The 19710-nt window shown below is 36.8% G+C and overlaps 1 protein-coding gene across 1 annotated transcript; it reads left to right on the top strand.

The window, feature by feature from the left end:
- The first annotated feature begins 489 nt into the window (after positions 1-489).
- LOC122324366 (uncharacterized protein C14orf132-like) lies at positions 490-19191 on the top strand. Its single transcript, XM_043218729.1, has 2 exons — positions 490-759; positions 16160-19191. Exons 1-2 carry the CDS (start codon positions 733-735, stop codon positions 16388-16390), a joined length of 258 nt encoding a protein of 85 aa, XP_043074664.1. The 5' UTR covers positions 490-732; the 3' UTR covers positions 16391-19191.
- Positions 19192-19710: the final 519 nt, after the last annotated feature.

Genomic DNA, 19710 nt, shown 5'->3' with positions numbered 1-19710 from the left:
ACATAATGGATCCGGATGCATTAAATATTTGTCACATTCCGACTCCCTTATTAATTATAAAAGGTTTTTTACTGCATTTGCCTTCCTATTATTCAAGTCTCGTTCGTGAGCGCCAAGCCTCATACGTTTACCTTTATCTCAAATTACGATAATGAATACTGTTTTGTTTACCTACTTAATGTCTTTTTAGATGTTATTGTTTCATTTTTTTTTTTTTGTATGCTAAAAAAAAACCGTATGGGTTGCTATTTTGCAAATCCACGAGTAAAATGATCAACGACACTGGAAATAAACGTGTTTTTTGGCGTCGATAAACGAAAAAACCGGCTGTAATTCTTAGCAAATACTCCGAGCTTATGTGGCGCATCTGCAAAAGCTTTGTCTAAAAATCTTTCCGAGACGTTCTCTAGGTCAGCGTCACAAAAACAACTGAATATGAATAAGACAAGCGCGCGCGCGCTCGCGCTCTCTCTCTCTCTCTCTCTCTCTCTCTCTCTCTCTCTCGTTCCCTCTCTTCTGGTCTGTCTCATCCTCGTCTCGCTGTTGATCCGTCTCTAAAATGATCGCAGACGCGCATCAGATGTTGAGGATTCATGCACCTGGAGGCTGGAGCTGAACTCGACGATGTCATTCGGATGTAAATAGGTTACTCCGGCGGACAGAGACGACGCAGAAAGCTATCTTACCTGACCTTCCCGAAGCTTTAGTTATTGTTCTGATAAGCAAATCGTCATGGATCTGTCATTTATGGCCGCGCAGGTAAGGCGTTTAACGCTTTTGTCTCGACTCTCGAGCTGTAGACGGAGATACTGCACATGGAGGCATAAAGTCATAAAGTCAGTCAACTTTACGTGGAGCTCAGCTTATTGAAGTCGGGATCTAAACTTCAGCTTGATCATATCAGCAAAACTATTTTAGATAGAACTCTACAGATGGCATTTGAAATACTGTACACATTTGGGTTTCTGAACATATTAGTCACGAATCAAATACAATTGTGCACAAGTGAATGATGAACTGATTTGCAAGTTGCATGGTCTTTCTTCCATTGAAGTATATATATATATATATATATATATATATATATATATATATATATATATATATATATATATATATCGTCAATCACCATTTTTTTTCTTTTAAACTTGCCCAAACGAGACATTCCTCCTGCAGTCACCTTAAAAATGCATGCATGTAACAGCTATTAATTGGTTCAGCAATATTTTACTTACTCGGAGTAACTGAGGCAATCAGCAAGCAACTCTCAGCTTTCTGGATACAAATTGCAACAACCACTAGCAATTAAATCAGTCCTAATCGCATTCATATGCAACTTTAATAGTCTTTAAATATAATCAATAATTATTTGCATTTATTAGACCTCGAGAACGCGCGTGCAGTGCGCATGATTCAGAGAGTAATAAAATTAAGAAATGATAGGAACAACTGCAGACTTTGTAATGAGCTGTAGAGCAATTATTGGCGGAAGGCTAATGGGAGAGAACAGCAGTGCTCAAGCTTTATAGTTATGTTTATTTCCTTGCGTTTCATTAACTTGGCAGGAGGAAGAAAAAAAAAATCTAATGTATTAAGCGTTTCAACGCTGCGGCAGAAGAAACCTACTGAAAAGGAAAAATCGTAATTTCCGCCTATGGCTACCACTTTGCTGGAGTTTGATAAAAAAAAATTGCTCTTTTATAAGCCAAAACTTGTGCTTGTTTTGGATGGGGATTTTCTTGTAGGAAGACGAGTTCTGCTTGGAGCGACATCTGAAAATTGCACAGAGTCGTTTAAAAGGATGTAGCTAAGCGAGCAACGTCATTGCAACATCAGCCAGGGGTGCAACTAAACCACCTTTCCCTCTTACTGGATGAGCTGTAGAAATAACTTTAAGCGTGTGGCACAGACTAGATTTTGTTGTGTTTGGATTTGATCCAACGCCAGACAGAGATAGGTTACAGGGCATCAAAGAGCGATCTCTCCATTAGTGTTGTGTCTTCTCTCAGTGTCCTCTTGACAGCCAGGAGGCAGAAGCTTTAATATTAATGGCTGAGACTAACCTAGAGCCAAGTCAGGGTTCAAACTCGTCTGCCAGAGCAGTGATGTTCCCGAAGAATAGACATTACCCTCATAAAGTCAAGTCTGATAGGTAAGTTTCAGTTTGACTGATTTCTGATGCCAAGTCTGATCTATTTCAGAACGGAGTTTCTCTCGTTGGAGAGTTTTAGAGTCAAGCCGGATCATAATAAGTGGCAGTTCAAGGCTAAATGATTTTTTTTTTTTTTTTTTTAGTTTGGTTTCATCCCTCATTTGTGCCAATGATGCAAATGAATCTTTGGCTTTATGTGTTTTGACAGGTGCTAAAAGATGGCCGCGGTTTCTCGCAGTGGCCCTGATTGCTGGCAAGATTTCATTTAATTCGCCAACTTCCCTCATTAATCTCACGCAGCGTTGTCTCTCTGGATTGAATTGAACTGCTCAATTTCGCTCAAATGGAACGGAACAGTGAGCTTGTTCTTTTTTGCCGTGATGGTACAAAAAAGTTCTACGACTTTTTAGAATGCGATAGTGCAGAGAAAAACAATTCCGATTGCCTTCCTATTAGCTGTTCCAAAACGAGCTTTCACAAATGGTTTACGATCGTCGTTCCACCTAAAACGTAGAACACATTGGCAACTAACGAGCTGCCTAAAGAAGTCGCATTACTGCTTTGAAACACTTTGTACTTGAAATTTCTCGCACGTGCTTATTGGTTTGTTTCCACTGATCGGTTCGTTCACAAGGTGGCAACACTAGCCTAATGTCTCACAGTAAAAAAGAAATGGAGGAAACATTTGATATCAGCGATAACAAGTAAGAATGAGCAAATGTTTTGTTATAATAGGTTGTAACTTCTGGAGAGAAATACATTTTTAATTTTCTAGTGTGCATGTATTGTCCCTCTGTATTTGCTCATGACTTTCTCAGCAAATAACTAACGAAAAACTTTTTATAAACTGGCTTCCTTTGTGTTCTTCAGCCCCTTTTTTAGCTCTATTCTAGGTAACAGGGAACATTCTCGTAACTAACAGTCTCTAAAGGATAAAAAGTTATCAAAAACAGTAGTAGAACGTTTCCTTAACGTCATCTGCAATTGATAACCCTTCTAAAAACGTTAGCATAAAAACATTATAATTACGTTGTTAGAAGAATGTTTTAAAAACGTTAGCATCAAAACATTATTATTGCAGTTGGAGGAAGGTTAGTTCAAGCTGAAGGTCTGGAATACATGACAGGTCACCGTTTGTTTCGTTCAGTGTCAACGTTTCAGGGTGTGGAAATGAAGCCACAATAACACACCGGTGTGTAAAAGTATCGGACGTATTTCCAAGATTTTATACCGCAGATTTTTAAATCTTTCACTTACTTTTGAAAACCCAGCTTTTAGTTGATCCTGATAAGCGCTCGTCTTCAAAGTTGCAAACCGAACAGCTTTCTTCTTTAATGCCACGGCATCTTTGTTTCCAGGCGGACCGTCAAAAAAAAACGTGACTCACACGGCTCCTAGAAATCCTGTATAATTTAACCAATCCGATTGTGAAAATCCTGAAGTCCTTCCAAATAAGTGCGCTATATGCATCGGACGTTCAGGTCACGGTCTGTGGGTGAGGCGTTTGAGACCGAGTCTCGTGAAACGCTCTAAAAAAGTTAGCATGAAAGCATTATCATTGCATTGTTAGTGGAATGATTTAACAACGTTAGCATTAAAAGCATTACATTCAGGGGGATGTCTGGAAAACAAAATTATAATGAAACATAATAACTCAAAGAATACCTCATTATCAGTTAACTTTTTTTTGGTATTTCAGTGTGAATTGAACAAGAATTGAACATTCTTAGAACTAGTGTAATTTTTCCTGTTCTTGAGGTTGCAAATGAATGTTCTCTGTGTCTGGTGATGTTTGTTTATGGTTCAGTGAGGCTTTGCAAGCTCTTTATATGGGTAATTAATCCTGGTATCACTAACATAAAGAGCTGTTTTACTTGTGTGATCGCTTCTCTCATGTGAGCGTGTTGTTTGGTCCTCGCAGCTTCTTTGTAATACCACTGAAGATGCCATGACCAGAATTTTTAGTCTCCGTTCTTGTTTTTTTCATAAACACAGTAAAGTGGGACTGGTTATCATGGTCCAGTTAACCCTGCTGGAAATACCATGAATACACCATCTGCCTGCAAAAAAAAAAGAGAGAGAAAAAAAACATTGTTGGTCTCAACATACTCCAAATACTCCCTTTAATGTTCAACATCAAGCTGTTGTTTTTTACAGACTGTACACTTATTTTACACTCAGTTTCCCCATGATCTAAATCCTTTCCTGCACTGTCAATGTGGAAAAAATCTCATTGTGCCCGTGCACCTTTTCATCAGCCTTTGAACCACAGCTCATGCATATTGGCTTCTTTTATTTCCCCACTGGCTCATGGCTGCTTTTTGATTCTTTACCCATTTGTGGGATGGCTTTGCCGAGATCTTGCCTTGGGTCTAACTGTAGACTCTCTGACAGTACGTGAATCCCTAATGTACACTACAGGATTGTGGGCAGTTCTCCACCGGGACAACTCCGTACTAGTAATACTCTACAGCGATAAAAAATGCTTTAGCTTTTTCACCCGGCTCTTGACACCTTTTGTTAAATTTGGCCGTCACGTTAACCATATTGCATTTGCATTTTTAAAAGCGTCTTCGACATTGATGTATTTTTTTTCTGTTTTCGTGCGCTAGTGTTCATGCTCAATATATCACCTATTGTTTAAGTGAAAGGGTTCACTTGCTCTTTCGAGTTCTTTCTCTCAACTAGCTATAAGAAACATGCCAAAATTGCTAATTCAAACTGGCAAACTACAGTACTAATTATTTTGTGTATGCACATCATTTTCTGAATTTATAAAAAATAAACAGCATAAATATGTACGCACTGTACGGACATTATAGACCATGTGTATGTAACTCTTTTTGTAATGAAGTATTTTAAACTCGATATTCGATTTCGATATTCATTTAATATAAATATTTCACTGTCATTAATGAAGATGAGCACTGAAATTTAAAAAAAAGTAATTACATGGAAGTTAAACAAAAATGTTGCTGTGTTTGTGTTCTGTTTAAATCAGAAAATATTTGTACCTACATTCACAAGCTGCACATGTGATAATTCGTAATTGGGCTTCACTTCAGTTGTGATTTGAAGCAGCTGACAGAATACATATCCATATAGCTAATTGTCAAGCAAAAGAAAACAAAAGCTTGTTTCAATGCTACCTAGCTATTTAAGATCAGTGTGAAATCAAAATGGACTACAATCCAAACACAGAAAAATAGCGCGCCTTCGTAACCTTTAATGCAAATCTGAAAATGCTCCTCTTCTCTAAATGATGGGCCTTACCTGATGACATCAGTTTGACGGCTTGGGCATGAGCATGACATCATTAGCCACACCCCCTCCAACTGCCTCCAGCGTTCTTTTCTGAATGAAATGCGTCCAATCAATTCAAAGTAGAAAAAACAAACCACACTCTCTGTTTTTCTCATTCAATATTCCGTCACAATATGGAGGTAAAATAGGTCGTAAACTTCTGGTTCGCCCGGTCTTTAAGCGATAAAATAGCTTTGCTACTGAAAAGGAACATGATCTATCAAAGATGCTTCCACTTCACCACTAAGAATTCCATATTGGCTGTTTGAGGCAAAGCTACTGCAATCTTTTAATTCGGGTTATTTAACAAGAGCGGTCTGTGACACTAAAACAAGTTCACAAAGTGCTGATGGGGAAGTTCCCTGTGTTTTAGCCGGCTGAACTAATCCCACATGACCAATCTGAAACCTACTCCGCAGAGACCCGAGTGTCATTCCCCGCTAGCTGAGGACGGCGATGCCTGGATGGGTAAATATGTACCCATAAGGACAATGAAGGCAGCGAAACAGGGGCCGGCGGCCCGGAAGCTTGTTTAGCACCGCTGTGAAAGGAAATGGCACTTCAACATAGATAATGCCATGTAGTTCACTGCACACTGATTCATTTGCTCTAGCCAGAGGATTCCTTCTCTCTGATGGCTCACATAAGGTATTTTTCTTCCATCTGCCTCTCCTGTGTTTCGTGAGAAGCTCTCCTACACGTGGTGATACTCTTATGTAAGCCGTCACAGTTATGAGTGCATTTGATTTGAGCTCAGATGGAGAAATCTAATGTTTTTAACTGGACGTCTGTTGGATTCAGCACGTCCTGATTTTGTGTTCCTAGGTCAGCATATTTTATTTACCCTGGAACAACATTTTAATCCAAAAATGCAGTGTTGACCTACTGCTAAACCTAACCTGATGATAGATGAATGACACTGATGTAAGCTGTCTGACTGCAAGTAAAATATAAACCGGTTCTTCAAATCTGATTGGTTAAGTACAATGTTATTCCAGGGTCAACAAAGATGTCTTGTCGCTATTGGTAAAATCATTTCCTTACAATTTACGTGAGGTCAAAAGGGTAAATGTCAATCATTATTGATTATGTGGTTACACTTTACTTAAAGGGGTGTGCATGAGACTGACATGACACCGTCATAATCATGACGCGACATGAATATGAAGGAGGTTTTATGCATGTTTATGACAAACGTCAGTTGTGTAATTTTTAATGCAAAGATGATATTATTTGAGATGTCTTTATTATGGGTAAGGTCAGGTTATGTTAAGGTTAGGTCAAATAATGTCATTTTTGCATTGTTAACTGAGCGAATGACACGTGATGACAGTTGTAATATACATGCATAAAACCTCCTTCATATTTATGACGTGTAAGTGTTACCGATTATGCTTTAATCGGTATGATGTTGCAAGAAATTATGTGTATTTGGTGTAATTCATGTGTATATGTGGTTTAAGGTAAAAAAAACAACAACACTATTTTCCACTATTTTAGCAGAGATGTGAACGGTATTATTAAATAAACTTAAAATAGCATTTTAAAGATGTTCTTCCTAGATTTCTGGGACTTGCAGGGTCATAAAGCTCTAGAATTTCATTCAGAAATATCTTTATTTGTCTTGCAAAGTTGAATGATGGTTTGGAACAAATAAGGGTGAGTAATTAACAACATAATTTAGCTTTTTGTGTGAACTATCCCTTTACACAAAAAATGCGAATACCTAAAGTGGCAGTGAAAAACTAAAAAGTGGAGAAAGAAAGTGTGTAATAAAAAAAAAAAGACACCATCATAATTTCGGGCCATGATTGCATATCATGAACTAATGAGCATTAATTAAATGTTAATTGTTATATTTATGCAGAGCCACTCTCTTACAGTTTATAATATATTAACATTGTACAGAACATTTTTGTATTATTATTAATTTCATTTTTTTTATTTTATCGATTTATTTTTCTGCAGTACACAGAAAACAATTTACAAAAAAGACTATATTTTTATTATTCTACACACATTTACTGAGGCCCAAAAAAACGCTTATCTCAAAGTCAACATAAACATTTTTTTCTTTTGTTTTTGCAAACATTTGTCACATTATCAGACCAGCTACAAAAAAAAGCTACAATTACTTTGTCAGTAAACCTTCAGCTACGCCTTTTACTCTAAATGACTGCTAGAAAGTGTGATTTAGTTTGATTTTATCTTTATTTTATCAGAATTATTACATTATTCACCACCCCTAAAACCGCCAGTCCCAGATAAAATAACGCCTTGATATTTCTTAGCCTTTTTGTTCAGCTACACACGAACATCTGTAAAATTCCTGTTAAAGAGCACTTTATCTGAAAAGCATGCCTTGTGTACAAACATCTAATAATCATCTCCTACAAAGCAGCGTTATACTTTGTAAATCAAAAGACGTCTGTCATTTAAGCAAATATGCAAAAGACGTCCGTCAAACTTTTGATCAAAGGGATAGTTCACTTTGAAGCTTAAAGTTAGAGTTTATCAGCTTACCTCAAGGGCATCAAAGGTGTAGCTGTCTTTTTTCTTCATTAGATCCAATGTTGAGATTTTTAAGTTAAACCACTGAAGTCTATCAGTCATATAATGGTCGGTATAGGGATTATTTTTAATTTAATTATTTCATTAATAACTTATTTCATTCTTGTTCTGTTCTGAATACTGTTTGATTAAAAATATTTGTTGTAAAGTGAGGGAAAGAGACTGTAATGTTTATATTTACTAATATTTTAATATACATATCAATTGTAATAGTTTGCAGTGTTTTTGCTGTAAGATAAAATTCTCTTTCTTGAGATCGCTTCTTCTTTTTGGCCAGGTTTCGTTTCTCCGTGTTGTAAACTCAAAGGCCAGGCTTCTAAACCGGGGTGTTTTCAGGGAAGCGATATTTAAATAACGATTGTTTTCATCCACCACATTTATACTATGAGTTTGGCGGCATACGGATGTTTGATGAATCACGCGTGAGCCCTGTCGTTGATTTGGTTTAGAGATTGATAAATCCAGCATGATTCATTGCCATTTTCCGAATTCCAAAAGACGAACCGAGTCATGTTGCATAACTCAGTCTGCTTAAGTCACTGATGGCTTGAACACATCATCAGACTGAGAATGATGAATTATGAATCACGTTTCGCGTTAAAACAGGTTAAACCTAGCAAAGCAGACTCTGACGTTTGCTAATCTTTTCATCTTTGTAATAAATACCATTACAGAGCTGTTTAGTGGTTCCTTTCTCTCAGCTTTTCTCATTTTATATCTCGACGCGGTGTGTAACAGACACTTGCGGCAAATGCTTTTATCCGTTCACGACAAAAGATTTCATTTCTAACATGCAGAAACTCATTAGTCAACATCAATGCATGCTATCTTTGCTCGGCCGAACGACTGAGGCCCTTTTAGGCCTTGTATCGGTTTAACAGTGATGCTTAAGTTGACAGAAAGTCAAGTGGTCACGCATCGTTCAGTCTCATTTCGGCTTTTTTTTGAGTAAGTGGGTTATTATAGTAGATGTGAACATTGTCAGCTGGAATACATTACTATCAGATATTTCTTTTTAAAATGTCCTTTCTTTCCAAAGTTCCCTTAAGATTCAGAGCTTTCATTTACATAATTTGAACATCTCTAGAATTAGCTGAATATGAGAATATGAGACAAACCAACGCCAGGTCCTCTGGAAATTGGTCGAGCTCTTTCCTATTTTTGCGGTCCTCTGAAAGATCAAGTGTAAGTGTTATTCTGCGGTAGAAGAGCTTTGGTTTGAGGGTGGATAGATGAGGACTGTGTTGCGTTTTACCATGTAATGTAAAACAGCTTTTAGCATATGCCACTACAGTAACACAAGGCTGAATTGGAGTCTGTCCTTCTGTATGATTTATGGGATGAGACACAAGAGTAATAGAGTGGGAAAGGCTGCGAGCTCTATCATAAGATAGAATATTAAATCGATACCCACAATTTCTTGAAAATTAGAACTCTTGAATGTTAACTATATGTGTAAAAATAAAATGAACTTCCTGGTCTCGTGGCATAAACATACCTTGGTGCGAGACACAAAATATGTACCGACAAGCACATATTACTTCAGTTTCCAACAGAAATGAACACTAGAGGCAGTAAAACTCAGACACCTTTTTATTCCTTTTTGGGAGATCTGATGCTTTTCTTAAGACTTTTTGGTAGGTTTAGGGTTGGATTTGTCGTAGGGCATATTTCCACTATCACTGTAAATCACAAAGAGTAGCATTATATATCTGTCAGGGATTTTTATATCATTTCTAAAGTTTAATTGACAGCAGATGCAAATTCCCTGCCCTTGATGGTGGTTATATCATGTGCCCAATCACAAGTTTAAAGGAAATGTCTTTTCCTGCCCCATCCATGGTGCTTCATCATTCTGAACTTTCATTCAAAGTTTGAATGCATATTTGGAAGAATAAATCACTTTGGCAATCAGTCAGTGGTAGTGATGGATTGCCGCTCTTAATCAAACCTCACACTGCCAGCGGTTTGGAATTCGACTGGATAGTGACTGGCAGGAAAAAGCACTGCAGAAGATACTATATATCACCACAGCGAGTGAATCCGAAACTATGACACACACAAAAAAAAAAAAAAAAAAAAAAAAAAAAAAATCGCCATTGTCCTCTGGCTCTGGAAATTTATAAAGTCAAATCTTTTCCCGAACCCTATATTCTCCTGCTAGGATTCGCTATCCTCTCTACCTTGCTTTAATTTGTGGGTGCCTTGAAGGCCAAAGCGCCAGTGAAACCCTGACTGCACCTCAACCCATAATAAAGCAGAGGTTCATAAAGAAGTTGCTGAAGGAGGTTTTCTAAGACTGGAATCAAGAACAAAGAGCTGCGGCTGTGAACAGAAAAGAGGATTTTGTCTTAAAACAGTGACATTTGAATGGAAGGAGGGCAAAAAAATAGCTGTGAGGCCCGCTGTACGGGGTTCGCTCAGTCTTCGGCGCAGCGATAACACCCGTCTGGGCAACGGAGCTTCATCATACTGACAACGTACCGTTCTCCGTACAATAATCCCCTATCATGTAGCCGAGTGTGTATGCGTTCGCGTTGTCATATCTAACATTATTCACAAAGTGAGAATAGTCTAGGAAATTGAAATGGTTACGCTATCCTATTAAGGGAGAGTGTGGTTTCCTTTAGTTAATGAACAGTGATAAATGACGATGAAGGAAAACTTATACGAAAGCGTCCATACGTCTCGTAAAAATATGCGCTTTTCGCCGCAGTTTCAAAGAGAATTGTCCATTGAGTGCCGCTAAAACGCAAATTCAATACGTGAAGCCCGGCATGTTTTTCTACGTTAATATAGGTATGTACTTTGACCGTTCAGAATTGAACTGTATGTGGACTTCTGCTAAAAGTTAACGCTCTGTCATGTTGGAAATAAGCCCTACGCAAAATCCAACCATAAACCTAACCTATAGTTAATAAAAAAAGCAAAAGCGTGCACGTTCTCCCTGGAAGTAATCACGTTTTTCTTTCTCAGGGGACCCCATCCATCATCAGGCCCTTAGTATCATCCTAATTCCCTAACACTGACGCATTAACATCTGTATGTGTTTGTTCTCCTGCAAAATATGAGAATTGATTACAATATTTAGATTGGAGAACCTTCTAGAGCTTTAAAATATCAGAAGCGGTTTGTTTTTGGTCCGTTTGACTAAGAATAGACGGAATATACAGATATTTTACTGTTTAAATACGCGTACATTTGTTAGCATTCGTTATCCCGTTGTTATTAGGTGCCCCAGAGTGCCTATTCGCTGCACTGTGAGGCTTCGAGCTCTTAGACGTTGTCCCTTGAATCCTTTATATTTGAGCTCAGAGAAGAGGCAACAGGAAGCATGGGAGTCATTAAGACTTAATGCAGCTCTCTGAATGGTATTAAGCTCCAGGCAACTCATTTCAAGCGCTGCCCATGCGATGAACAGATACTGAGTTCATGTGACAGTTGCATTGCGCGAAAGCCTTCGTTTTGAATTAAAGGTTGATATTCATATGGTGTAATTCTCTCTGCATATTTCATATTTTATTTATTTATTTTGATGACGTAAAACCCATCCGCGATTGCCGTTAAAAGTTCAAAATTGTTAGAGGGGAATGAGGTCACAAAAGCATTGAAAACCTCCGAATGCAATTGATTTATTTAATAGAGGAAAAATGCAGAAGAACAGCTTCATTTGAAGCGCTCCGTTTGGGTTAGAGTCAATCAGCTCGTGTATTACTTTTCTAAAATGTTATTTCTTAGGAACTGTGAGGGTAATTGTTCAAAAAAAGTATTTTTAATATTTTAAATCCAAGAAGTAAAAACTAGAACTAACACTTTCATCTCTTTTCAGTTAAACTAATTTTAAACTGGACCACAAAAAATATAGTCCATATGATCCAAAGTCCAAAGTCCTTTTCAAATTATGCTATATATCACTGTAAAAATGTTGAAAATGCTACAGTAAAAACCTGTATATAACCTGAAATAACTATGTTTCTTATTAGTTTTTATTCTTATTATTTTTTTTAAATCAGTTATGTTTAATAGGACTGTATGTTGTTAAATTAATGTTTATTGCATATTTTAGTTTAATGAGCTTCACCATGATGGTGCTTAGTGCTTGTGTAAATGACACTAAGCAGCTTCTATATATTTTTTTTACAGTGCAGGAAATCTTTTTCAATTACTAACAAGCATACTAACAAGTACTTTTTCTAAACTCTTAAGATAAAGCGTATCTATTTGAACACTCCTGGCGGATGAGAACTTGAGAATCTGTCACATTGCGTGAAATATAGTTGAAATGACTCCTTTTACGATGCTTTTTTTCAGCTCCTGTGATCCTTTAAATTTGTATTGAAAAGCAAAGCCGAAATACGAAATGGTAAACACTAATGATAGTAAATAATGACATAGTTATATTGTATATGTTTCTGTTTACCTTTAATCAGTGCTTATTAATATAAAGTGCCAATTTAAATATTCCCTCTTTATCACGTGCATAGATACGCAAGCTACATCTTTTACAGTTATTTCACAGGAAAGAGAAAAATGCTGCACTCAGACAATGTTCTGATTTAGAAGCAGTCTTTCTAAAAGTGTGAAGTCCGTAACGCGAGGACAGAAGTGGTGCTGATTTATTGAGTAGTTCTGTTGTACATGCGTACGTCTGTTTCTAGGTTTCGAAAAAATGAGAGAAGGTTTTCTTTCTCTGAAGACTGATGGAGTTATTCTGTCCGCGAGGAGCAGCAGGTGCAGAGTTTTTCCATCGATTGCTGCTCGGTTGCCTCTGTTTCACACAGTCTTCAATAATGAGCCAATCACGGACCTCTGAGCCGTAAATCAGCATGACTTCTCAGATTTCTGAAACGGCCTAATTTTAAGGAATACGAAAAACCTGACATTCTGAGCCGCTTCCTTGGCGCTAATGTAAGCCTGGCAGTTGGGCCATAATTCAACAGTTCGAGTGTGTTGTTGCCTTTAGCAAAATGAAATTCGTGGCTATCAAAAATGCACAGCTGCATACAGTGCATGCTGAATTATTTACTGCATGTTAAATATAAATATGGATTTAAATTTAAAATATGTTGTCTTACAAAATATTACATATACGTTCTTGTGTTAGAGCACTGACAAAGAAAAGGAATTTAGCATTGCATGACTTGCTGATCAATATTTCCTTTGTAGTGAATGGGTGCCGTCAGAATGAGAGTCCAAACATCGCAATAATCCACAAGCAATCCACACCACTCCAGTTCATCAGTAAATGTCTTGTGAAGTAAAAAGCAGGCTGTTTGCGAGAAACAAATTCATCATTAATATGTTTGTTAAATTCAAACCATTGATTCTTTCTAAAATACACGTTCTCTGTGCAAAATATTATTATTTTAATTTGTCTCTATATATTTTAATTTGTAACTATGCGGGTCAAAGCTGTTAAGTTGTCTGCATCAAAAGAAATTTACTTTATTTAATTTTGTGCGCACATTAAGTGTCTACTTGTAAGGTTTCAAATAAGTTTTTGGATAATAAAAAGTCAAAATTGTGTTTAAAATGTTACATTGTCATTCAGTGCAGTACAATATCTATTTAAAAATTCAAACTACATGCTTATTCTGACTTATACCTATTAAATATATAAAATATATATATATATATATATATATATATATATATATATATATATATATATATATATATATATATATATATATATATATATAACACAATATAACACAGAAAATCTTGGATAGCGGCAAATAAAAAAAGGAAAATTGCAACTAATTAGTTTTTGGTTTGAAATTAATACATTTGTTAATATGTCATAAACTGATTTTTGTTGTAAATATGCCTGACAGTATTGTTACACTGAATGACGTATTAGTGGATGTCCTTTGTAAAAAAATGTATAAATAGATTTAAAAAAATAGTATGATACTTATATTTTGCACAAGAAAAGTAAAAGCAAAATTGCAATTAAATTAAAGAGAAAACTTGGTTTGCTTGGAAGCAATGGTTTAAAAAGTTAAACGCATCAATGATTCATTTGTTTCCTATGAACACTGAGCTTTTAAACATAACGTTAACTGAGGAACTGGAGTGGTGTTATTGTGATGTTTTTATCGGCTCTCATTCTGACGGCACCCATTCACTGCAGAATTGATCCTGTCCAGATGAAGAAAGCGTGACTAAAATTGTGTTTTCTTCTAAAACACAGGCTACCTCACTCCTATGCCTTTATTTTATTTTTATTTTTTTTTTGTGCTTCATGACAATGGTTTGAATATGTGGTAGATAAAGATTAAATAGTGTTCAGCCATGAGTGAAATGACACAATATAAGCAATTAAATTCTGAGATGGATGATTCAGATGTTTTGATTTTGTTTATCCGCTCATAGTGGTTCACTGATAGCCACTCATACGCGGTTAACTTTGTCATTCTTCTTCATTCCCAGCATCCCTTCCTCCATCAGTCCTTGTTCTCTTCTGTCAACAGTTGCCATAGTGAACCAGAACAAGGATCCGTCTTTGTATGTGTGAAGCGCGCAGCTTGTAAAGGTGCAACACCTCAAACCGCGCCACAGACAGGTGTGCGTGTCAGACTGGATAGAGAGGAGAGGAATTGGCCGTCTCGGGTTCTTTGTGATATTTTTACTCTGGTGGTGAGAGTCTTTTCATCTCGGCTCAGTGGAGGCTGTCAGACTCTTTACTGCCCCATGCAGGTTTTGATCAGCCCCGAAACAGACCAGACAAAGAGCTGGAATTGTTATTCACCGTTGTTCGTGTTCTCGCTTTAATCGTCAACATGCAACTTGTTAGACGGTTTGTTGTGAAGGTTACGCTAATGACAGCTCCGCTTTGTGAATTATTAAAAAAGGAACATTTTTAGGACCAAGGGTCATTAGACACTGTTGTGTACTCGGGAGTATTTTCAGGGAATAACTTGATTTATTAGCAAGTGTGAAATATAACATTTTTTATGCAATTTTTTTTGCATGGTTTATGGCTCAAATCGGCCAAAAAATAAATAAATAAAAATAATAAAAAAATATATAAAGCCCCAGGGATGCTCGCATTTGCTAGCCATAGTGAGATGCTTTAGAATATAGTTTTTGTTTTTGATGTGAACATCTGCAGGCCTAAACATTACTTACCAAGCAATTTAATAATAGCAATAAGAATAAGAATAAATAGTGAACGGTAAAAGTAAACGGTGAAAAAAGACCACCCTCAAGCGATCCTAGTCGTATCTGACTGGCTTTCAGACAAATGCAATCGGTTCTAAACATATACACAAACCTTTTAAAAGTTTGGGATCAGTAAAACATGTAATGGTTATATTCGGTCAAAAAAAATTTTTGCTTGTTATTCATCAAAGAATAAAAAAACATCAGCACAAGTTTAATAATTGTAGTAATAAATCAGCATATTAGAATGATTTCTAAAGAATCGTGTGACAATTAAGACTAGAGTAACATCTTTGCATCACAGGAATAAATTATAATTAAAAGTACATTAAAATATATAATATATATATATATATATATTCGTCACGTACTAGGACAGTTTGCTGTTTTATTTCCATGCCCCATGTGCTCTGTCTTGTGTCAATCAGTTAATCATGCCATTATGTTCAGATGTGTGTCATTAAGTGAGTTAAGTGACTTCACGAGTGAGTCACGTTCCAGTGGATGACATAGACATAGACACACATGTAGCATAAGCTCCAGTAAAAATACGCTTGTCCCACAAGAATCAAGTGTCACTCTACTTCAGAAGGCCTTTATTCACTGCCGGGAGCCATGTGGTGTGCTTTCTATGACGGATGAAAAGTTCAAACGTTTTGATGTTATTGTCACATTATTATTACTTGCAATAAATGTAATCAAATCAAAATGCATCCGTCCGTCGCATGGGTTATGCTTCTTCTCTGGCATGGCTGTTAAAACCCCCTTTTGGATCTAAACTAAGGTTAAAGCAATCTTAAGCGCACATCTCGATTGTATCTTGAGCTGTAATTGTGCCTGGCAGTGATTTCAGTGAGACGCTCGTAAGATGTCTACAAAAACCAGAGCAGAGTGCCACTGATGTAGAAGATGGGATCATTTGGTTGAACGCCCATGCGTCTGACCTCTTCTCTTCTCCATCATCAGATCCCTGTGATGACAGGAGCCTTCATGGACTCGTCGCCTCACGATGACTACAGCACGGATCACTCTCTCTTCAACTCGTCCGCTAGCGTCCACGCCGCCGCTCTGGCAGCTCACAACCAACAGGAGGAGCAGCAGCCCATGTCCCGAGACGCCATCTGGCTGTGGATCGCCATCACCGCCACCATCGGGAACATCGTAGTGGTGGGCGTCGTCTACGCCTTCACGTTCTGACCTGAACCAAACCAGCTGAACTTTGGAGACATATTTGGCTTCGAGTCCCACCAAACCCCGGGGGCCCCTCATCGAGGAAAAGAGTGTGTGCAATCTTTCAAGAAAAAAAATTGCACAGTGTTAGTTGTTTATTTGTCGTTTTTGTTTCGGTTTTTTTTACACAGAATGGTGTTTAGAAGCTCCAGGAATTGTTTTTGATTTATTGTCATTTTCATGTTGAAAACTTTGTAAAGTAGATTGTTTAATGCTAAACAAGTCTAACGTGAAGCAAACCCACAGATTTTTTCTCGAATGACTAATACTGCCAGACTTTTGCCAAACAATTTGTACGTTTTTGCTTTTAGTATGTAATAACTAATGCCGTTGTTAAGCTTTAAATGTCTAGAGGGCAAACGCCGTTCTCTGAAAGTCGTCCAACTACCTTTTTAAAGCAGCAATTAGAAAGTTGAAATGAATCCCAAACCTAATTTTGAAAAGTAACCGTAAAATAATGTAAATAGAGGAAGAGCAGTATGTAAGTGCCCAGAACAGAAAACTAAACCCTTTTTTTATTAAAGTATTTTAACCTTGGTAAGAAACAGAGGTATTAAGCGATAAAAGCACTTAAAATCGTCTTGATTCATAGGGTGTTTATAAACATTGGTTGATTATCTTTTTTTTCACCCCAGGACATGTCACTTTGGAGACAATCTCTTCTTTTTATGGTAACATGGTAACACCTTCACTTTAGTTGAGTTCAGTTTAACATTTAAGAAATGCATCACACAATGATTTTAATGAAGACCTGCATACTAGTAAATTATTTTATACTGACTATCATTCCATCCCTTTAGTTGAGGGTAACAGGTTAAGCTTGTATTTTGTAGAGGTCAAAGCTTTAGTTTTAATGAGCTCAGCATAAAAAGGTAGGGTTGCCATGGTGACTGCTTCATGCTGTCTGGGAAATAGTGGCTGGGTCTTCTTACCCGATCATCACACACCTGCAAACATCTTTACTGCTCACTGCCGCAAAGCAACTGTCCAAACAAACATGCACATGAAGAGTCTTTTTCTTTTATTCACTTAATGTATTTATTTTAAATTGTGTGTGTTTTCATAAGTGTTTCAAAGCCTTAATACACAAATGAAGCATTTGACTGGACCAACAATTTTACTTAAAAGAAATTAATTAACTGCTCCAATTTTTCTTATGCAGGTTAGGTCTTTCTAGAGAAGCTAGCTGACTAGGTTAAACCAAGTTCTCCCAAAAAATAAAAATAAATTGCACAGAATTCATCCTAAGGCAATTCAAGATGAGTTTGTTCGACTTGGTGACCGATGGATTCTCTGCAGTGATTGGGTGCCGTCAGAATGAATGTCCAGACAGCTGATAAATTGATCATAATAATCCACATGTCTCCAGTTCTTCATTTAAGAAATAGTTCACCCAAAAATGAAAATTATGTAAGAAATCAATCCATCATATATTTCTTTAACTACAAACTATTGTTTATGGCTAAATATTAATCCTCAATCCCCCCGATCAAGCACTTTTTGAAAGTCCAAAAGCATTTTAAACAAATATATAGGTAGATTTTGATGGTGTTCATTACTTGTGGATTGTTGTGATGTTTTTAGCATCATTCCGACGGCACCCATTCACTGCATCATTTGCTCACCACTGCAATGCCAAATATGTGTTCTGTTCAGATAAAAAAAAAAAACACTCATGTACATCTCGTCTTTGATTTTTGATTCCTTTAGACTAGTTTGTTAAGCAGATTAATGGGAACACCATTTGTTACTGCTGGGCTTTTTCCACACATTTTTTTTTTAGGTTTTATTTTAATGCAAATCATGCAACTCCCAAACATTTTCAGATGTTTATGAACAATAAAACTAAGAGAGAGAGAGAGAGAGAGAGAGAGAGAGAGAGAGAGAGAGAGAGAGAGAGAGTTTAGTAAAGTTATTTCATACCAGTTGAATTTTACAAACCAGTCATATCTTCAGTATTTTTACTGTAAAACCTAAGGGACAGTTACTAATTGAGTCGTTATCGACCGGACAGTTTTCAGACTGTGACGGTCATTGTATTGATCTGATCGATGGACTTTGGACCTTATTTATAAGGCTGACCGAAATGAAACGGTTTTAGCTGCGGTTCAGCGGGATTAAATGGACTGGGACCAAGCCAAGGTGATCATCTATCATCTTCTCTGCAGTGGATTGCACTAGGAAATGGAGTTAAATATATGCTGAACAGGAAAATGGCCTTCACTTTATCATTGACTTTGATTCATTGACTGGAAGGTCTCACGTTGTTATGTAAAAATACTTCACAGATAAACTACTGCCGCAATGAAGTTTGATGAAGAGCTGATTGTTAATTATAGAGTATAATACACTCTAATTGGAAAGACTGTCGAAATGTCCTTCAAAGTCACTTTTGCTGGTACCACCGCAGTTCCTAATAGAGGAACATCTGTTATTAGGCCAGCTCAAATCACGTTCTTCAAACCACAGTAAAACTTCATTTAGAAGTGTGCTGCGAAGTAAGGATTTTCCGCTCAGCAACAATGTAGATAATACGATTCTTAGTAAAAGTCTTGTCTGTTGATGTTGAGAGGTCTTTATATAGAGGCCTGATAACTAGTTTTAGCACATGAACACCAGTGTGTTCAGCTCAAGTCTGCTTTACCTGCACTGCAACATGTTTCTTTTTGTATTGAAAAACCACTGTTGAATTAAACGACTCATTGAACACCAGATGTGTGACTGTCATACACTTATGGTAACAAATCTGCTCATATTGATGGCCTACACTGTACCCCAAATCCCTGAAACTTGTGAAAGTGCGACAACCAAAACAAAAACATTTTAGAGTGTTTTAATATTGTAAAATGTAGCGTTGTATACAAATAGGAACACATGGAAAATAAGATTTTATGTGCATATGTTGATCTTGTGTCTCATTTCAGAATTTCATTTCAAAATTGAATTTACAAATGCATGCAAAATGCAGTTCTAAACATGTTAGCTTATTAGACTGGCATCTGTGAAAATACTAGTATATGTGAAACCTAATTTGAAAAACTGCTTCAACTTTTGATTTGTTTAGATAAAAGTAAAGTGTAAGGGACAATCAATGGCTAGCCGTGCATTAAAAGGATATTAAATGCACAATGTGGAGGCATTTAAAGTGCATTTAAAATACTTTAATGCACGACTAGCCGTTGATTATCCCGCTTGTTACGTGGTCACTTGCCAAGTTATAGACAAGTTAAAACTAGCAGCTCTTTGCAGCACAATATTTGACCGGAAGGGTAAAAATTATGGTTATA

Source organism: Puntigrus tetrazona, chromosome 20, assembly GCF_018831695.1.
Source record: "Puntigrus tetrazona isolate hp1 chromosome 20, ASM1883169v1, whole genome shotgun sequence".
Taxonomy (NCBI): Eukaryota; Metazoa; Chordata; class Actinopteri; order Cypriniformes; family Cyprinidae; genus Puntigrus; species Puntigrus tetrazona.
This window is presented reverse-complemented; position numbering and strand designations above follow the sequence as displayed.

Bases quoted from the DNA above. Each gene is read 5' to 3' on its own strand.
- LOC122324366 (XM_043218729.1), top strand. From the start codon at position 733: ATGGATCTGTCATTTATGGCCGCGCAG. The intron at 760-16,159 runs GTAAGGCGTTTA...CTCCATCATCAG, and splicing joins TGTCATTTATGGCCGCGCAG to ATCCCTGTGATGACAGGAGC.